General features: G+C 44.7%; 1 protein-coding gene across 1 annotated transcript in view; it reads left to right on the top strand.

Moving 5' to 3' along the window:
• LOC113544590 (lysine-specific demethylase RSBN1L) overlaps positions 1-19,096 on the top strand; it is a 44,763-nt gene extending 25,667 nt beyond the window's left edge. Inside the window, exons 4-8 of the mRNA XM_026943477.3 lie at positions 8,445-8,582; positions 8,979-9,121; positions 15,778-15,945; positions 16,061-16,169; positions 17,243-19,096. Coding sequence (XP_026799278.3) covers positions 8,445-8,582; positions 8,979-9,121; positions 15,778-15,945; positions 16,061-16,169; positions 17,243-18,322 — 1,638 coding nt within the window. The 3' untranslated portion in view covers positions 18,323-19,096. The remainder of the gene's footprint in view (positions 1-8,444; positions 8,583-8,978; positions 9,122-15,777; positions 15,946-16,060; positions 16,170-17,242) is intronic.
• The last annotated feature ends 326 nt before the right edge of the window (positions 19,097-19,422 follow it).

Consider the following 19,422-nt stretch of genomic DNA (forward strand, 5'->3'; position numbering starts at 1 on the left):
TGCCCATGCCATAACACTGCCTCCACATGTTTGACGGATGATGTGGTATGCTTTGGATCATGAGCGCTTCCTTTCCTTCTCCAAACTCTTCTCTTCCCATCATTCTGGTACAAGTTAATCTGGCTTTGTGTTCTTGAGTGTTACCTGTAGTTTGCATCTTGTTGTAAACCCTCTGTCTTTACTTTCATGAAGGCGTCTCTTGATTGTAGACTTTGACAATGATACGCCTTCCTCCTCCCGAGTGTTCTTGACTTCTGTTGATGTTGTGAAGGGGTTTTTCTTCATTAAGGAAAGAATTCTGTGATCATCCTCTTCAGCTGTTTTCCGTGGTCTTCCAGGACTTTTGGTGTTGCTGAGCTCGCCAGTGCATTCCTTCTTTTTAAGAATGTGCCAGATTGTTGATTTGGCTGCTCTTAAAGTTTCTGCTATCTCTCTGATAGGTCTCTTTTGTTTTTTCAGACTAATGATGGCCTCCTTCACTTGCATCAACACCTCTTTGAGTCATATTGAGAGTTCCCATGAACAGCTACCAAATGCAAAATCAACATTTTTAATTAACTCCAGATCTTTTATCTCCTTTATTTATCATGAGATAACGAGGGAACGGGCCACAACTGACCATGAAACTGCTTATCAATCAACTGTCCAGTTTCTTTTGAGCCTGTGAAAATGGAGAGACTCTGTAAAAAATAGTTGTAATTCCTAAACGGTTAATGTAATATTTTTGTTAAACCTTTTGAGTTAAAGCTTAAAGTCTACACTTCAGTCCCATCTGAAGCATCTCAGTCCCATTGCTTCATTTCAAATCCATTGTGGTGGAGTACAGAAGCAAAATAATGAAAATTGCATCACTGTCCAAATACTTATGGACCTGACTATAAATTTAGATGCTGTGTGATCCTACATTAGCCATCCTCTGTTACCTTTTAATTAAAACATGACGATAATACCGCTGATTTGATTTAAAAAAAAAAAACTAGGGCTGTCAAATTTCTTTACATTTTATGGTGTAACGAAGTCAGCCGTGGATTGTATATTTAAAAACAGTAAATAATAAACTTCATCACCTCTACTAATGTCTTCAGTATTTGTAAACAGTATTTAGTGAGTATTTAAATATGTTTAAATGCAGAATACATTAGCAGAGATGGATTACATTTTTGTTTAATGGTTTTAAAATGGGCGATTTGTGTTATATTTTAAATATACTATCCATGGTTGGTTTTATTTTAGAAATAATTGTTTACATTTTATTGTGAAGTGTTTTTTATTAACATTTGTCTGAATAAGATAGTTTGGCCCAAGTGGTCTCTGTTATTATTCTATTCTTCTTCTGTGAGGAGATGAAATTAGTTTTCTGGCTTTAAGTCATTTGTACAATAGTCTTATTAAACAACATGAAGAATAATTGTGATCATGTCGTGATCCAGCCTGAAGAGATCATGCTATATTTTTGGCAGATGGCCCACTCCTAATATCAGGACACATAACTGCTGGAGTTAACCTCAGGGTTAAAAACCCAGTTGTCGTGAATACAGTTCAGTGTGAGTCCTCTCCTCACTCCAGCTCTCTACACCAGCTCTCTACACCAGCTCTCTACACCGCCACGCTCCACCCGCTCTGTGCCATTAATAGAAACTTGACCTCCATCAGACTCCACGCCAGCATGATCTTGCTGTGTGTATCAGTACCTGAGGCCCTGTTGGTGGTTGCCGCTGAAAATAGGAAAGCAGCCGGTTTGGGTTTCGTGCTGCAGAGTGATGGTTAGGTGTGAATTAGGGTTGGTACATTTGGTAAAGTGTGAAAGCTGTTTTCAAGCTTTCGATCCCTGGTCCTCTGGAAAACACTGTTCTGGTGCTTGCATGAACTTCTAGTTTAATTTCTTTAGAGCCATTCAGAGGTGGATTTGCTCTTGTGCTTCAGATTGTTGTGTTGCTGCATAACCCAGTTACGTTTGAGCTTCAGATGATGGACTGATGGCTGGACATTCTCCCTCAAGAATTCATGGTTCCTTCAATTTGTGGCACATTATCGCAAAGGCTTGGGGGTCATCAGGCTGTTTTTTGGCCGACAGGAGAAGTTATGTTCCTCTTGGTTAGCAGTGGTTTTTGCTGTGCCACTCTCCTGTGGATACCATTTTTGCCCAGTTTCTTTCTAATGGTGGAATTATGAGTACTGACCTTATCTGAGGCAATTGAGGCCTGAAGATCCTTAGATGTTCTACGCTCTACGTCCATAGATGGGTTCTTTAATGACTTCCTGGATGAGTCGTCTGCACTCTTGGAGGAATTTTGTTAGGCCAGCCACTTCAGGAAAGCTTCACTACTGTACCAGGTTTTCTCCATTTGGAGATAATGGCTCTTCCTTTAGTTCACTGCACCCCAGAGCCTCAGAAATGGCTTTGTAACCCCTTCCAGACTGATACATCTTCTCCTTTCTTCCAAAATTTCTTTTGATCGTGGCACAGTGTGCTGCTTGTTGAGACCTTTTAACCTACTTCACATTGCTGGAAAGATTTTATTAACTGATGTTTACAATCAAAAGGGCTGGCAGTGTCTATACGTATAACAGATACAATAATATAAATATATTTATATATAACAAATATAATTATATCTATATAACATACTTTCTGCATTTGTAATAACTGTACCACTTTTGCAGGGGAAATAAAATAAAGCAGAATAATCACGTGGGTTTGATGTTAGACTTCGGGCCTTGGTTTTTAATGTTGCGTGTCTCCTGATGCGTAACCGAGGTGGAATTGCGGTCGGAGTTGTGTTTGTGTCGTGTGGATATTGCCAGCGGTCCTGGTGATTAGGTGATGTAAAACACGAGCAGATGCATTCACAGCCTGAAAATGCTGCACTGATGTCATCCGGTCGGTAGCGTTAGACTGCCTCGCTCTGCTTTTGTCTCTCCTGTCCTGTCTCCACATGTTATAAACGCCTGAGCTGCCTGTAACCATCGCGGGCACTTCCGCATGTTTTCAGAAGCTGTAGTGTGCATTAACTCGGCACGCATCAGCAGCTGTTCACATGCTTTAAAGTCTTCAGCTGTGTATTAGATAAGATTGATCGAGGATGAGTGTGTGAAACACTTTCCTTTCCACTGGCAAGTCTGGACTCCTTCATTTGCTCAAGGCTGCGGTGTGCACTGTGCTGCAGCAACTAATGTGAGCAAATTGGATGATAAAACTAGTTGGAAACTTTTTAATTATTGATTAGTTGGACTGTTATGAAGCATGACCTCGTCTAACGTACAGGAAGTCTTTACGTTGCACTACACTGTTGTTCCCGTGACATAACGTGTGTTTTCACGTGAGTAAAATTGCAGTTAAGCATTTGTTTGTGGTTAATGTGAGAAACCGTGGAGGTGCCGTGTGCCTGCTTGAATCCTGCTTATTATCCGCCGTGTCTCGCGTTGTCCTGCCTTACGCAGGTTTCTAGCTCCGTCACACGGTCATGGTCCTGTTCCTCTCTCTCTCTGCTGCCGAGTGGTTAATCTGTGACGAACGTTTTCTCTTCTCAGAACTCGCGTCATGAAGCGTGTACATTATGCAGTGTTTGAAATCAGTTAGCTTGTAACTAAACTGTTTCGTAAAAACCCAACAGCAGTGATAAACACTAAAGTGCAGATTCCATAAGTTTTCAGATAAAAACATAATGAAGGCTGCTGGGTTTCGCTGCAGAAATAAGAAGCGAGTCGACAGTCAAAGTCTCCAGAAGAACTGTGGCTGCTTCTGCAAGATGCTCAGTAACACTTCCAGCTCATTTCCTTATAAAACTGCACACACTGCACCTCAGATACTGCTTTATTTATTTAAAGCGAAGGATCGTCACATTAAATACTGACTTTGTTTCATTTATTACTGTTTACTGCTCTTTATAGGATTTTTTAAAAGTAGAAACATTTAATTTCATTAATTTCGAAGGCGTCTTTGCTCTACAGCATTTCTTTGCACGTGCCTAAGACTCTTGCACTGTGTGTGACGAGAATGAAGCTCTGTAATTCTCTAACACACATGATATATTTTTAACAATATCTCTTGTGTGTCGAGTCTCCACCCTGCTCTCAGTTCACATCGAAGTCGATCTTAAAAAGAGTCGATTCACTGAAAACTCAGAGTGGACTCCAAAGCTTTGGAGTCGACTCCACACACGGAAAATGATTCGTGCACACAGCAAGCAGAGTGAATTTACCATCGGAGTGTTTCAGTTAGTGAGACAGACTGAGGATCTTTATTCTGCCTTTATTCTGATTTATCAGGGCCTGAAATGCAGGGAAGAAAAAAAAAATGCAGAAGCATAAACACAGTCACCTCGCGTTAGTTTGAGTGTCTCGTTCAGGTGAGATAAACACTTGCTTAGTTTCTCATGCAATCTGTAAATAAATGTCAGTTAGTGACCGGTTATTTAAACCTAGTGAGGGGTTAGTAGTAGTGTTAGCTGATGGAGCGAGTGTTAAACTCGCTGTTTCTGCCCGTGAACGTAATACCCAGTTTTGCTTGACCTTGTGGATGAACATGGAGAACATTGTTCTCTGTTCTGTGCAGTACACACCTGTCTTCAGCTTCTACTCAGGTTCCTGAACACCTTTGCGTTGAGTGCTTAGGTGGCATTGTGTTGTGTTCTCTCCGGGCGATTCTCACCGCTGTCATACGTTATTTAGTGACTCCATTGGAAAGTTTCTGCGTGAGAGCACTGTTAGTGGTCAAGTTCAGAGTGTGTTGCAGAGATCCTCAGTATAAGCATCAGGCTCATTTCTGATTTCATTACAGTTTTAACTTTTTCGTATCAGACTGAAGTTCTCATCTATTCAGTGGCTGAGACTTGAGTGTAAACTGTTCTTACCAAGTGCAGTCTTTGGGCTATCCGAGGAAGAACATCCACATCTATCTTAAGGTGTCTGTGTAGTACCATCCACAGTAATCTCATGATGAGCTTTAGGCTAATCATGTGGGGCCATCCTCAGCAGCAGAGAGTGGTTTCCAGATGAATAAGGCTCTAAGCATCAGGATGGATCAGGCAGGTCCAGAGAGAAGAAGGATTCAGCATCACTAGCAACTCAGGAGTAGCATGTGTATCTTGTGTAACAGAGAGAGAGAGAGAGAGAGATGGAGGGAAGGAGCTGAGGGGTTGGGATGAGAGAGAGAGAGAGAGAGAGAGAGAGAGAGATTATTAGGTATGCTGTTGTCCTGTAATGGTTAAGCACAATGTGCTTTGTGTGCAGAGAGCATCCAGACCTCCCAGTTCACTACAACACTGAATGCCTGTGAGCCCTGCAGACCTGCTCCTTTACCCAAGAAAACACTGACTAAATAAATGTTTTCAGCAATCAGGATGATCACGGTGTAAAAAAAGGCACGCATCCAGTGTGATTGGTGTTTATTAATAGCGTGGCCTGATTTTAGTTATTTATTCCCGAGAGGAGACCACATGCCCTCGTGGGTTCTGTAGCTCGTGCTTCCAAGGGGCATGAATTCATTCAGCTCGGACCGTCAGGGTTTGGTCTGAACGCTCCAACTTTTCATAATCCCATAAAAAAACTACAGTCCACCCAGAAACAGAGATTCCTGAGCTTATATAACATTATAAACGCCTGCTATAAATACCCCTGCTGATGTAATCAACTAATCAGTGCAGCTTTCCAGTCATCTCTGTGATTATTGGTGTGTAACACAGAATAAAGGTGCGATACGGCGGTGTCTCGAGACAATACGTTAATATTACAGCTGTAGTGATCCGTCGTTTCCTTCCATTAACAGGCTCTCAGTTTAATACAGAAACATGAATTTAGAAACTACTAATGTATTTAATAAAAAATACTCTAGAGACTGTTTAGAAAAATAAATCCGCATGATATAAACAGCCCCTCATGCTGTTATTAACTACGTTAACTACGCGTCCATGCTGCCTGACAGCCTGCTAACACCGTCACTGAGATGTGGCTGAGATGTGACAGAGATGTGACAGAGATGTTACTGAGATGTTACTGAGATGTGACTGAGATGTGGCTGAGATGTTGCTGAGATGTTGCTGAGATGTGGCTGAGATGTGGCTGAGATGTTACTGAGATGTGGTAGGGATGTTGCTGAGATGTGGCTGAGATGTGGCTGAGATGTTACTGAGATGTGGTAGGGATGTGGCTGAGATGTGGCTGAGATGTTACTGAGATGTGGTAGGGATGTTGCTGAGATGTGACTGAGATGTGGCTGAGATGTGACTGAGATGTGGCTGAGATGTTACAGAGATGTTACAGAGATGTGGCTGAGATGTGGCTGAGATGTGGCTGAGATGTTGCTGAGATGTGGCTGAGATGTGGCTGAGATGTTGCTGAGATGTGGCTGAGATGTGGCTGAGATGTTGCTGAGATGTTACTGAGATGTTACTGAGATGTTACTGATAGCTCCTGGCTCATATCAGAACACATACCGCTCACACACCTCTGAATCCGAATGCAAACCCTGTCAGCCTGAAGGAGGTGGAGTACTGTCCCTGTAACAGTCTGTGTGTGTGTGTGTGTGTGTGTGTGTGTGTGTGTGTGTGTGTGTGTGTGTGAGTGTGTGTGTGTGTGTGTGTGTGCGCGTCGGGCTGGCGTGTGAAGGCAGATGTGTGATGGGAGCTGACCTCGGGACAGGTGGCTCAGGGTTTGAGCTCGGCGGAGAGGCAGAGCGGTTCGCTTCACCTGAACATCACCTTGTTAGCTTGGTCATAAAACAGTGGAGGCAAAGCTTCAGTCTGGAGTGTGTTAGATTGGAGGAGTGCAGTCCGTCAGATTACAGCAGTGTTTATCGTTAGTGGCAGAAATGATCACACGTGCGAGTGAATTAATATTTAATTTCACAGAGACTCATTTTTCCTCACATAAGCGAGCGGCGCTGTGGCACAGTGCAGCCCTGAGGACTGGATCAGCTGAAACTGGAAAAGGCAGATATTCAGGCAGAGCTTCAGGCTTCCATTCTCCATTACTTACACATGCACTGTTATAAAGGTATAATAACTGCTGTGTGAGTGTGTGTGTGTGTGTGTGTGTGTGTGTGTGTGTGTGTGTGGGATCCATTCAGACTCTGAGCAGCTCTAACCAAATAAAAGCCGTGCGTTAGGACGTGATGATGTTAAATATGGCTGAATAAACATTAGCACACACGCACGTTTCAGACCCGAGTGTTGTTGTTAAACCCTGGCAGTGTGAGCGTAGGGGGCGTGTCTGAAACACGAGACGCCGATCGCGAGACGTCGCCTCAGTCACGCAGCTCTCTGTGGAGACGACGCTCGCCTGGGAGAATCCACTCACGCCTCGGAGAGGGGGAGACGCACCTTACAGAAAGAGCGCGCAGAACATGTTCTTCTGGTTTGACTAGCTTTCCCCACACACACACACACACACACACACACACACACACACACACACTCGCGAGCTTTGTTTATCAGAATGGTGGTAGTGGTGAGTCTGGAACGTTTTCTCACTCTTGTCTAATGCTCTGTTGATTTAACTGCACTGTACTCGCTGTACTCTTCCACTCTACACGCTTTTTAGTCATTTTCTGTTTTGATTTTCAAAATGTAGAATCGCTGTAATTCCAGACTGAGCTAGCCCGTGATTGGCTGGTGTCGCTGTGATTGACAGGCGGAGAGAGTTTGCCCCTCCCATTCCGAGAGTGCGCTCAGTTTTGCTCCAGCATCTCCCTGCAGCGATGTGGTTACGATGGCGGAGGTCACGGTGCGTCTCGGGTCTGTACATGACGGATTGTTGCCTTTACAGTAAAACGCGGTTGCTTGGCTTCAGCAGAAGTCTGGGGTTTGAGCGGTGACGCAGGAGCACAGATACGTTGTGAGAAGACGCGTGACTGTCCCGGCGGTTTCTGAATTATGTGTGTGCTGTGTCTGAGCTTCTCTGAGGAACAGGAACAGCAGGAAAGCATTTTTCCTCCATCTCCAGACGGAAACGTGCCTTTCACACGTGTTGTAGTCCTGAAATAACTTGGAGCTTGCGCACGTCACGCCTCTTATCCAGTTCTCTCTGTGATTAAAAATTCTGTTTTCCCACACGCTGCTTTCAGAGCGGAGACAGAAGCGCCGAGTTCGTCCGTCGCAGCAGAACTCGCCTACACCTTTACCTTACACCACCCGAGTGGCTTGGGCTTGGGGCGCAAATACATTTCAGCCAAAATAAAGTTTTTTAAATTATTTTATTTATTATTGTTATTATAAAAATCTTGTCATTTTCCCCTGCTGTGTAAAAGCTCCCTGAGCAGGACGTTTTATCCGTGAAGCTGGAGAGAGGTGGAGCAGAGCGCCGAAAGCCTTTTAATCACACGCATGCTGTTAATGAAACTGTGTTTATTATGAAGTGGAGGCGGCAGGTGCGGCTCCTCCCAGGTCAGGTGGAGTTCAGGGTATAGAGTCAGGTTCTAGTCTGATCGTCTGTTCTCCTCTCCGCAGGTAAAGAGAACCTATTCTCACGGGACGTACCGCGCCGGGGCCATGCGCCAGATCAGCCTGGTGGGAGCCGTGGACGAGGAGGTGGGGGATTACTTCCCAGAGTTCCTCGGCATGCTGCAGCAGTCCCCCTTCCTCGAAGTGAGTACGCTGGAAATATACCTCTTTTATGCTGTGTCTGTATATATGCCATATTCACTATATACACTCAACGTCCACTTTATTAGGAACACCTGTACAGCCATTAGCTGACTGGATAACTGCATGAACGTGCAGGTGTTCCTAATAAAGTGGACAGTGAGTGTATATACTGTGGAATATGGAGTGGATTAATTGCTGTGAGTAGATGACCATCTTAAACTTAAAGGTTTTGTTTCTAGCTGAAGTTTTACAGATGTATAAATGTGTATATATGGTATATAAATTATATAAATGAAGGAAGAGTTAAAACATTTGTGAAATTTGTGTTTAATTTATATTAACATGTTGCACTGACACGTGTGTTGTGTGTGTGTGTGTGTGTGTGTGTGTGTGTAGCGGACGTTGCCATGGGGAACGTTCTCCAGTCTGAAGCTGAAGAGCCCTACAGAGAGCGATGACGGGCCGATCATGTGGGTTCGGCCGGGAGAGCAGATGATCCCCGTCACTGACATGCCAAAGTCTCCTTTCAAAAGGAAAAGGTAACACACTGAGTGTTTAAGCAGCTGATGGTGATGAGCAGAGCAGTGTGTGTACGTGGAGAGGATTAATAACTGGACTGAATTTACTGATCGTGTTAGTGAGAACAGAACACACGTGCTTGATGTCAGGGAGAGCGTGAAGCTGTAGAGTGTGATGTAAGACTAAACGATAAGACTGTTCTTCTTCATCATCATCATCATCATCATCACGTGTAGTTGCACATCATGAGCGGCTGCATTTCAGCTGTAAAAGCTTTTATTTTCACCGCTACGCTGCTCCTCTACGCTGTGTACTGATCACGCTTCAGGACAGGAGTTGTGTTAGAGGTGAGAATCTGCTGGATTAATCATTTAAAAACTGCTCATGTTTAATATCTTTACCAGATCTGTGCCACATTACTGATCAATTAATGATCACAAACATGCTGAGCTTTGTAAAACAATATGGCCGCCACATGCCAATCAGTGCTAGTAGGGTGGAGCGTGATTTACTCAAACAGCTGTGATGTAGGACTGATCTCCAGGAAATGCAGACGCAGTGCCATGTTCAGTGCAGAGTTTTGAAGATATCTGCAAGGTCTGAGGCACAGGGGGCGGAGTTCAGCTTAATAACCGTTTCTCAGGATCTGAAATTAGCCGTACTGCACCGCTGCTCCAATCTCGTACTTCTGAGGATGACTGGGTTACTCAACAAAAATGGCCGCCATGTCCCTCAGCTTTCAGCAGGGATTTTACAGGGTTAGCACTGAGCTACCATCACAATCACAGAACCTGAAACATGTTCCTCTAACATCTCCTTGTACGTAACCAGGGTGATGTAGAGGAACAGCGATTAAACAGTGTTTGATCTACAGCACGTTCATGGACTGTTGTTGCGAGGCTTCTGCGTTATAATGATATTAAAGTCCCTGTGTGATATCCAGCGATGTTTATTGCCGATTGTATTATATTAGCAGACCTGCTAAACATTAGGCATGTTGTGTGTGTGAGTATCACTGAAAAATACAGCGAAGGATCAGTCGATGAGCCGAAGGACATGTGAGTCTGAAATGATCTCCTTAACCCTGACCTGGTGGAAATGCTCGTGTTCCTGTCTGCTTTAGGCCAGTGGCTCTGACCCTGGACCAGAGCTTTTATCTCAGTAGTTTAAAATGGAAACCGTGATCAGGGAAAAGTCAGTCTCGCACAAGCCTAGTGGACGCATGTGATTCTAACAGCACCGTCATGTGAAGACGCACCGCTGCCTAGTGAAGCGCGTGGAGATGAGAGAGTACGTTCCCCGAGAGCCAAGCTGAGAAATGTTCACATACTCATGAGCGACATTTCCGAACCTCAAGTCACGGGTGATTAATAAACGGGATTAGTCACGGGTGATTAATGAACAGGGGATTAGTCACATGTTGGAGGAGATTCTGTAGTTCTGAAAATATGAAGTTATGGCAAAATATTTGTACTTTATAGTGAACTGTTACTTTATCACAGTGTGATATCACACCACAAGATGGCAGCATCGGTCTATGAATCTGAGCTGAGTCTGTTTCAGACGCTTGTTTATTAAAATAATTTACTCCGAGCTGCAGTAGAAGAACGTTTAGCCGGCTATCGATCAGCGTTATAGGAGTGTATTGACTGTGTGTGTGTGTGTGTGTGTGTGTGTGTGGTGATGTGTTATGGCAGATCATGTGGAATATGAGTGCAGACCGTACCCTTGTTGTTTTTGCTATAATTTTGACTGAACGTGTTCAGCAGCGTGTCAGAGATCTGTACAGTATGACGTTACACCTAGCTGTGTGTAAGTGTTTGAGCCACAGTGCTGCTGATTTCTGGGCTGTATGAGCGCAGTAATGTGCGGTATCTCCTGACGAGACAGGACGGTGATACCGCGCAGGGTCAACACACTGAGCTGATGGCTGTGACTCCTGTGTATTTCCCGTGCAGTATCATCACTCAGGACACGCGTCATGTTTAGGATAATTAAGCAGCGTTGCACGAGCAGGAGTTGCGATGCGATGCGATGCCGCAGGTGATCCCAGCCGTGCTGATGTTCACCACAACGCAACTCCTGCTCGCTTTTACGCAACAGATGCTGTGTACAAACAAGAAGTTCACACGGAGTAACTGATGTTTCAGACACAACATGGCCAAATGTTTTGTTTATTTTTGCTCCATCAGTGAGCGTTTCTCCCAGCTGGTTAGAGCGTTGTGTGTTGCCGTGGTAACACCCCGACTGATTGACAGCCTTTAGCAAGCGCACTCTTTGGAACCGAACGCCGCTTGTCTCAGATTAGTGGACAAACTAATAATGACCTGACTGTTGTGTAATTACTGTTTCTGTAATCGACTGTGGTTGAGATTCGATTTAATTAGATTTAAAACAGGGCTGAGAAATGTGCATGTGGTTGTGGGCTGTGGGTTTAATACATTTAATGGGCTGTCTGACAAAAGCCAAATGTCCAGTGGTGTTGGGGTGCCATCAGAGGATCATATGTAAACAAAATAAAAATAAATTTATTATTAAATCTATTGGTTCTATTCGCAGTGTATAGAAATCTTGTGTGCTGCAACGTGTGATGAAATTCTGATATATTTGCGACGCCCAGTAGCGTAACACATTCAGGAGCCAGCCCAATTTGTGCTGTTACAGGCTGTTAATGACTAATACAGAAATATTCCACCACAAGATGGAAGCCTGAGCCTATAAATCAGAATAAAGGTGCTTGGACCCCGCAGATTGCCACTTGCGGCTATATACACAGTCCCCTCCAAAAGTATTGGAACGGCAAGGCCAGCTCTCGTCTTTGCTTTACACCGAAGACATTTGTGTTTGAGATCAGAAGATGAATATGAGACGATAGATCAGAATTTCAGGCTTTATTTCCTGATATTTACATCTACACGTGTTAAACAACTTTTGTGGCAGGCTACACAAACTTTAGTTGAGCAAAAGTATTGGAACAGACAGTCTTAAAGTAAATAATGTTTAATATTTGGCTGCAGTAACTGCATCAAGCCGGTGACCCACTGACATCACCGACCTGCTGCATTCTTCTGTTGTGAGGCTTTTGTGATTTTTACTAGTCACTGGTTGGGTTACAGTCTTTAGTCAGAAAACAGCATTAAAGCCTTTAAAATGTTTGCCACGCTGGTGTTTGGTATCTGTTTCCATCAGCACAACCTAAGCAATTTGACCTGGTGATTCTTTTTACACTTAAACACTTTTGTTGATGCAGTGTGTTTAACACATTATTGTTTTTCTAACAAATTATTGTTTTTCTTTACTCAAAACCACAGACACACGTAATTGAAGTGTCTTGAAGGCTTACAAATGTGTGTAAGAGAGTGTAAAAAAAAGAAATGTAAAATAAAGCTAAAGTCAGTCGGTGTACTGTTACACGGTGATGCAGATGTGTGTTAAGGGCATTTTTTGTGCCACTCCACTCCTTTTTTCTGTCCTCGATGAGACAGAGGCACATGACAGGCCTTCCGTTTCCAGGAGTGAGGATTATCGTGTGTGTTTGCTGACGGCAGTGACGTGTCCCTGTGTGGGTTTTCGGTGCCCTCGGTTGCCCAGGCCGAGCAGAAGGAGCTGCTGTGTTGCTCCGGCCCACACAGCTGGAACACCGGTTCAGCCAGCGCCACGTCCCTGGCAGTGATGAGCAGTAATAAGGAAGATACAGAGTTTCAGTTCATGTCCTGATGTGTTGCAGGCTGTTTGTTGGTGTTTGTGTGTTGTATTCGTGCTGTGGTGAGTGAGTGCGGGTGTGTGTGGCTGCAGTCGTGGTGTTCTGGGCAGCGTCAAGGTCATTGAGCCATTTAGTGCTGTGCTGGCTAGGCTTCTGGCTCATCCCTACTCTCTCTCTCTCTCTCTCTCTCTCTCTCTCCCTCTGCGTGTGCGTCGTGATGCGCTCGTTGTCTGTGCTGCTGTTTCTAGCTGCTCTTCATCACTGTACATGAATAAAAAGTGAGCTGTGAAAAGCTGCTTTACAGAGAGAGAGAGAGAGAAAAAGCTTGTCTGACCTCATGTCAGCTAAGAAAGTCTGATCTTCGTCGCAGTCCGATAGCTCACTCTCAACATCGCAACGAAATTGCCAAGCAGGAATAAAAGCTGCTGTACATTCATCATTCTCTTCACTTTTGAGAAGATATTCCAGAGAACAGTGACTGTTTTATTGTTTACTGTGTGCACATGAGCTCCAGCTCTCCAGCGCCGCTGCTTCTCACGTGCTCTGCTGATCTCCAGGTTTAAAGTAAATGTCTGTAAGATGCTGCTGTACCGGGTGTGTAGAGGTGTTTCCACAAACTGAATAAAATACCTGCAGGAGCATCACTCAGAGGAGCACGAGGCTGTGATGCAGGCTACAGGTGCTGGGAGTGAAGCGAACCACAGCAGCTAACACTGGCACAAACTTTTCACAAACACCAAAACACCCTACAAACCGCATGGAAGCAGATTACAGAGAATCGCTTTAATTTGGATCATCGCTATACACCCAGATCAACACTTCATCTCAGACACAGCTGTCCCTGATAAGTCCAAGGAAGTGTGCGAGTTTATCTCCAGATGTTTGAGTAGCGTCACGGCAGCGAGCTTCACAGCTGACATTTGGAGCTCAGATATCATTCTGAAGTCTGATGGCACTTTGGACAGACGGAGATTTTACGTGGCACAAAGCAGAGCTGCAGGTTTAACCGTGCTGGAGGACTTGAGTGTGACTCACTATCTGCTGAAAGACTGTGGGTCACTTTAACCACTCACTAACTCACTCACTCACTCACTCACTCTCTCATCACTCACTCATCACTCACTCACAAACTCATCACTCACTCAATCTCACACACACACTCATCACTCTATCTGCTGAAAGACTGTGGGTCACTTTAACCACTCGCTAACTCACTCACTCACTAACTCACTCACTCACTCACTCTCTCATCACTCACTCATCACTCACTCACAAACTCATCACTCACTCATTCACTCACTCTCTCTCATCACTCACTCGTCACTCACTCACTCACTCACTCTCTCACTAACTCATCACTCACTCAATCTCACACACACACTCATCACTCTATCTGCTGAAAGACTGTGGGTCACTTTAACCACTCGCTCACTCACTCACTCATTCTCTCACTCACTCATTCACTCACTCACTCATTCACTCACTCACTCTCTCATCACTCACTCATCACTCTCTCACTAACTCATCACTCACTCATTCACTCACTCTCTCTCATCACTAACTCATCACTCACTCTCACTAACTCATCACTCTCTATCTGCTGAAAGACTGTGGGTCACTTTAACCACTCACTAACTCACTCACTCATTCACTCACTCACGCAATCTCTCATCACTCTGTCATCACTCTCTCACTCAGCACTCACACACACACACACACTCTCACTCACACACACACACTCACTGACTCACAGCTAGAGGACAGTGAGGTAGAGGTGAATACGCTGCTGAAACACGTGGTGGAATAGAACACGTCACGTGATCGAGATGGCATTCCAGGTCACAGTGGAACAGAATTTGTTTAGTTTGTGGCAGTGTGGAGTTTCTGAGAGTATTTACAGCAGAGAAGGTTTCTGATGTCTCAGCACTGTATCAGCAGAACTCCAGCCTGGATACGGCTCTGTGCGATTATGCTGAATGTGGAAGGCTTTTCTCAGAGACCTCAGACTGGTCACACTTAACCCGGGAGGCAGCTGTGTGAGATCGAGCCTCATCATGAAGCCTCATGCAGCTTGAGCTGTGTGCGTTCCTCTCTCACCATGATGAAGAGCCTGTCAGAGGGCCAGGGCTTTGCACTGAGCGCTGTATTACAGTTTATAAACAGTTTCCATGTTTTAGAAAATGTTGGTAGGATATTTCATCGTAGCACAGGATAATGTTTGTAACATAGAGATATTAATAATAAAATGTGCAGTGGGGTCCAGAAGTCTGAGAGTGAATTATGGAGTAGACATTAGTTCATTGTGTGTGTGTGTGTGTGTGTGTGTGTGTGTGTGTGTGCAGTGGAGTCCAGAAGTCTGAGAGTGAAAATGCCTCTATTTAGCATTGTTTTCTAACTGAATAGAATTTTCATTATAAATGATATTACTGACAGCTGGAGTGAAAAGTGGAGTCAGAGTTTTCAGCATTCGGTTCATCGCCTTTTTGCTGTAATGACCGTGTGACTCGAGCTGGCATGGACTCCACAAGCTTCCTCATGATCCATTTTAGATCAGATCCATCAGAGTGTCGTCTGATCACACGCTTCAGTAGAGGAGATTAGACATGAGGGGAATCTGACCTTTTGTTCAAAGCAGTTAACCTGCTCAATATCACACATTTACTTACGTTTAAGTAGAAACAGTGCAGGATCTTAATCATTCAAGATATTGAACATTTACTTTCTTTGTTTTAAATATTTCAGAATTCTAAAACCTTCATAAAACCTTAAAACCTTAAAACTGATCCCAGATTTCCTGTGTTGTCTCAGACTTTTGTGCATCCTTTAAAGTGGTAATGAGTGAAATTAGAACGATGCAGAATGCCAGACGTTTGTTCTCCTTCTGTCTCTCACTCGTTCTCTGCCTCTCTGTGGACTCTGTAATGTTAACAGTGGTGTTTGATGATAATTATTTTAATATTTTGCCCCCTGTAGGTCAACCAATGAAATCAAGAACCTGCAGTACCTACCTCGGACGAGTGAGCCTCGTGAGATGCTGTTTGAGGACCGGACACGTGCGCACGCAGACCACATCGGACAGGGCTTTGAGAGGCAGACCACTGCTGCAGTGGGTGTGCTTAAAGCTGTACGGTGTGGAGAGGCGTGAGTTTCACACACACACACACACACACACGTATTTCAGATATAATCAGATCTGTATTGCGCAGACTTGCCTTCATTAGACAGACACTGATTGTTGTGTCCGTGTCATGCGCAGTATGGAGCCTCCTCGTATTACCAAAGACGTGATCTGCTTCCACGCTGCGGATTTTATAGATGTAGTGCAGAGACTGCAGCTGGATCTGTATGAGCCGCCCCTGTCCCAGGTGAGTCCGATTCTCTGCAAACCCCCTTTATTCTTCACACACACCATCGTTTTATACAGAGCTAGGCACAGTGACAGAGGCTTATCCTCTTTCTCCTAATGAGCTAGATGCAGTGTAATTTTAAACATGCTCACCAAATACAGTGGAATGTTTTAACCCTTTCCCTGCATGGAGATAAAAGAGTCTACTGTCTGTGACAGCTGTGCATGTTCTCCACGTGGGTTTCTTCTCTGGTTTCCTCCCATCACCCAGGAACATGCCAGTGGGTGGACTGGCGACTCTGAATTTCCCCCAGGTGTGAATGTGTGTGTGCACGGTGTAATCCTGCCTCACACCTGGTGTTCCTAGCACAGGTTCCTTCATTTAATGAAATTCAATGTTTCTTCATTAAAAAAAAGATACTGTAAAGAGCAGTAAACAGTAATAAATGAAACAAAGTCAATATTTAAATAAATAAAGCAGTATCTGAGGTGCAGTGTGTGCAGTTTTATAAGGAAATGAGCTGGAAGTGTTACTGAGCATCTTGCAGAAGCAGCCACAGTTCTTCTGGAGACTTTGACTGTCGACTCGCTTCTTATTTCTGCAGCGAAACCCAGCAGCCTTCATTATGTTTTTATCTGAAAAGTGTCTCTTATGGAATCTGCTGCTTTCTTTACTGACATACAAACATTTTTCTGTAACGTTTCATTTTTTGTTGGAAAACTCCATAATGCAGAAGTCAGAAAATAAACATCTGTAGCAGAGTTTGTAGTAAAAAGCTAAGACTTTTGCACAGAGCTGTATGTCTTCTGTTAGTGAAGACTGCGATTTCATGGTCACTGCGTGTCGTATGAGACAGTCTTAAATGAAACCTTTTTGATTTTTTATTCCTATATTAAAATTATTAGTTATTAGTTAATATAAGTGTATATTAACCCACCATGCGCATAATCAGGTTACTCCTGACCTGCTAACGTGCCACACACTGGTCCCATACAGAGAGACCGCGTGTTAGCCAGAGCTGTACACTAAGTGTATCTAATAATGTGGCCACTGCTGAGTGTGTTAACAGGTGTGTCTGTGCCTCTCCTCAGTGTGTCCAGTGGGTGGATGATGCCAAGCTGAACCAGCTGAGGCGTGAGGGCATCCGTTACGCTCGGATCCAGCTGTATGACAACGACATCTACTACATCCCGCGCAGCGTGGTCCACCAGTTTAAGACGGTGTCGGCCGTGTGCAGCCTGGCCTGGCACGTGCGCCTCAAACAGTACCACCAAGACGCAGAGGACGAGAAGCGGGACGAGGACAAGAAGACCGTCACCTCCCCCTCCACGTTCATCAAACAGGATCCTGTGTGTGAAGCTCCGAGTGTGCCAGGTTCTCCCACCTTCACAGACCCCAAACAGGCCAGAGACGCCCCCCCTGTGCCCCAGATCAAGGTGGAGGAGGCGGAGCTTCTCCCTGACAGGACGCCAAAAGTCCCCTCTTCTAGCGCAGCGACACCGCCGTCGGCTCCTGCATCAGACCAAGCCAAAGCACACCATCCCTCAGTCGCTCCTTCACACACACTCGCACCACGGTCAACGCCCGGCCTGAGCTCTGCTCCGACGAAGCACACACACACCACGACACCAACCAAACACGCGCAGCCATCCATGCCACCCAAACATACCTACAGCTCTACGTCAATCAAACACACACACTCCAGCTCAGCAGGCAAACATGGCCACTCTTCCATCGTGTTCAAACCGACCCACTCGTCTAGCATGATGCCAACCAAACAGGTGCACGCGCCCAACACAACCAAACATGCACACACTACTTCAACAGCGAAACACGTTTATTCCCACAATCCCAAAACCAGCTCTGGACATTCGGACAGTCGGACTGCCTCGCCCCAGTCACAGGCTCTGCCCCAGACGGGCTCGTCTCAAACGCAGGTTCTGCCTCAGCCGCAGGTCGTGTGCCAATCATTTCCATCACAATCACAGAGTCTTCACCAATCAGTTCTGCCTCAACCTCAGCAGCCGCCGCAGACGCAGCCGCAGCCGCAGGCGTCTTGGCCAGACAGAGCCTCAGACTCTCTTCACCCAAAGGTCACCCCGCAGGACACTCGGCCCCACCAGCCGCTCAGTCCCCTTTCTCGTGAACAGCAGAAAGACTTTTTATGCTGATTTGTACATAACTGTTTTTAACGGCTTTTTCGGTTTTATCTTCTTGTTTTTTCTTGTTTTTATCATTTTTTTTGGGTTGACTTTTTTTGTTTCTATTGATGCAAAGAGGTGACGCTAAGAGGAAAGGTGGGCCTGACTCCAACAGCAGAGCGAGACGGAAGGATGTCCAGTTTGGCCGTAACCGATCGAATCCACAGCAAATGTAGCGAATAACATTCCTCAGTGCCTGCCTGTAACTGTGAACTATCATAAGCACTTAGGGCCAGCTGCACTGCTACCCTGCAGGTCGGATAAAATAAACCCAAACAGGTCCTTGAATAATATATTTTTAAGTTGTAGGCTATAGTTGTGTATTAGAGCTGACATGAACATATATATTTTTAAGATGAGATGAGACAGACTTCTTTTAATGACTCCAGGCTTTTCCATAGAGCTTATTTATATCAAGTTTGTGTTGTTTTGTTCCATTTTTGTCAGCACTGTAGTGTATATAACATTTTTTCTAAGAAAATGTGTAGTTTGATTTCTATCTAATTAAGAACCTTGTAATAAAAAAGTTGTTGAGATTTGGATTATTGTCATGTAAACAAGGGCTACACTGACCGATGGTGTGCGTTCTGCAGACTGACTCTCTTCACGGTGTGGGCTGTCCCAACCCTCCTGTTCCATGTGTCCACTGTCATTAATCCAGAAACTTTCCCCACTTACTCTGTGTAGACCGTAAGACAACTATGTTTAACGATAAATGAAGATTAAAAGCATAGGATCACTGCACGAGGAGGTTTATTATTTTGTACTGTTGTCCAAATGTATTTTGTTAAATTTGCATTTGCAGCCGGAGACTGAACCTGCGCTGAGATCAGGAGCAGAGCTAGGAACCGTAAGCCACTCAGCATGGCCAGAGGTGAAGCTGGATTACCTGCGTGTGTGTGTGTGTGTGTGTGTGTGTGTGTGTGTGTGTGTGTGTGTTACAGTGAGCTCAGTGCAGTCGGTGTGTGAGAGGGGTGTGAGACTGAGCGAGCTAGCTGATCTAACAAGAAAATGCTTGATGTTTTTCTTTGCTCTCGCACTAAAAGACACTTAATTTTGTACGTCTTATT

Source organism: Pangasianodon hypophthalmus, chromosome 18 (genome assembly GCF_027358585.1).
Source record: "Pangasianodon hypophthalmus isolate fPanHyp1 chromosome 18, fPanHyp1.pri, whole genome shotgun sequence".
Lineage (NCBI taxonomy): Eukaryota > Metazoa > Chordata > Actinopteri > Siluriformes > Pangasiidae > Pangasianodon > Pangasianodon hypophthalmus.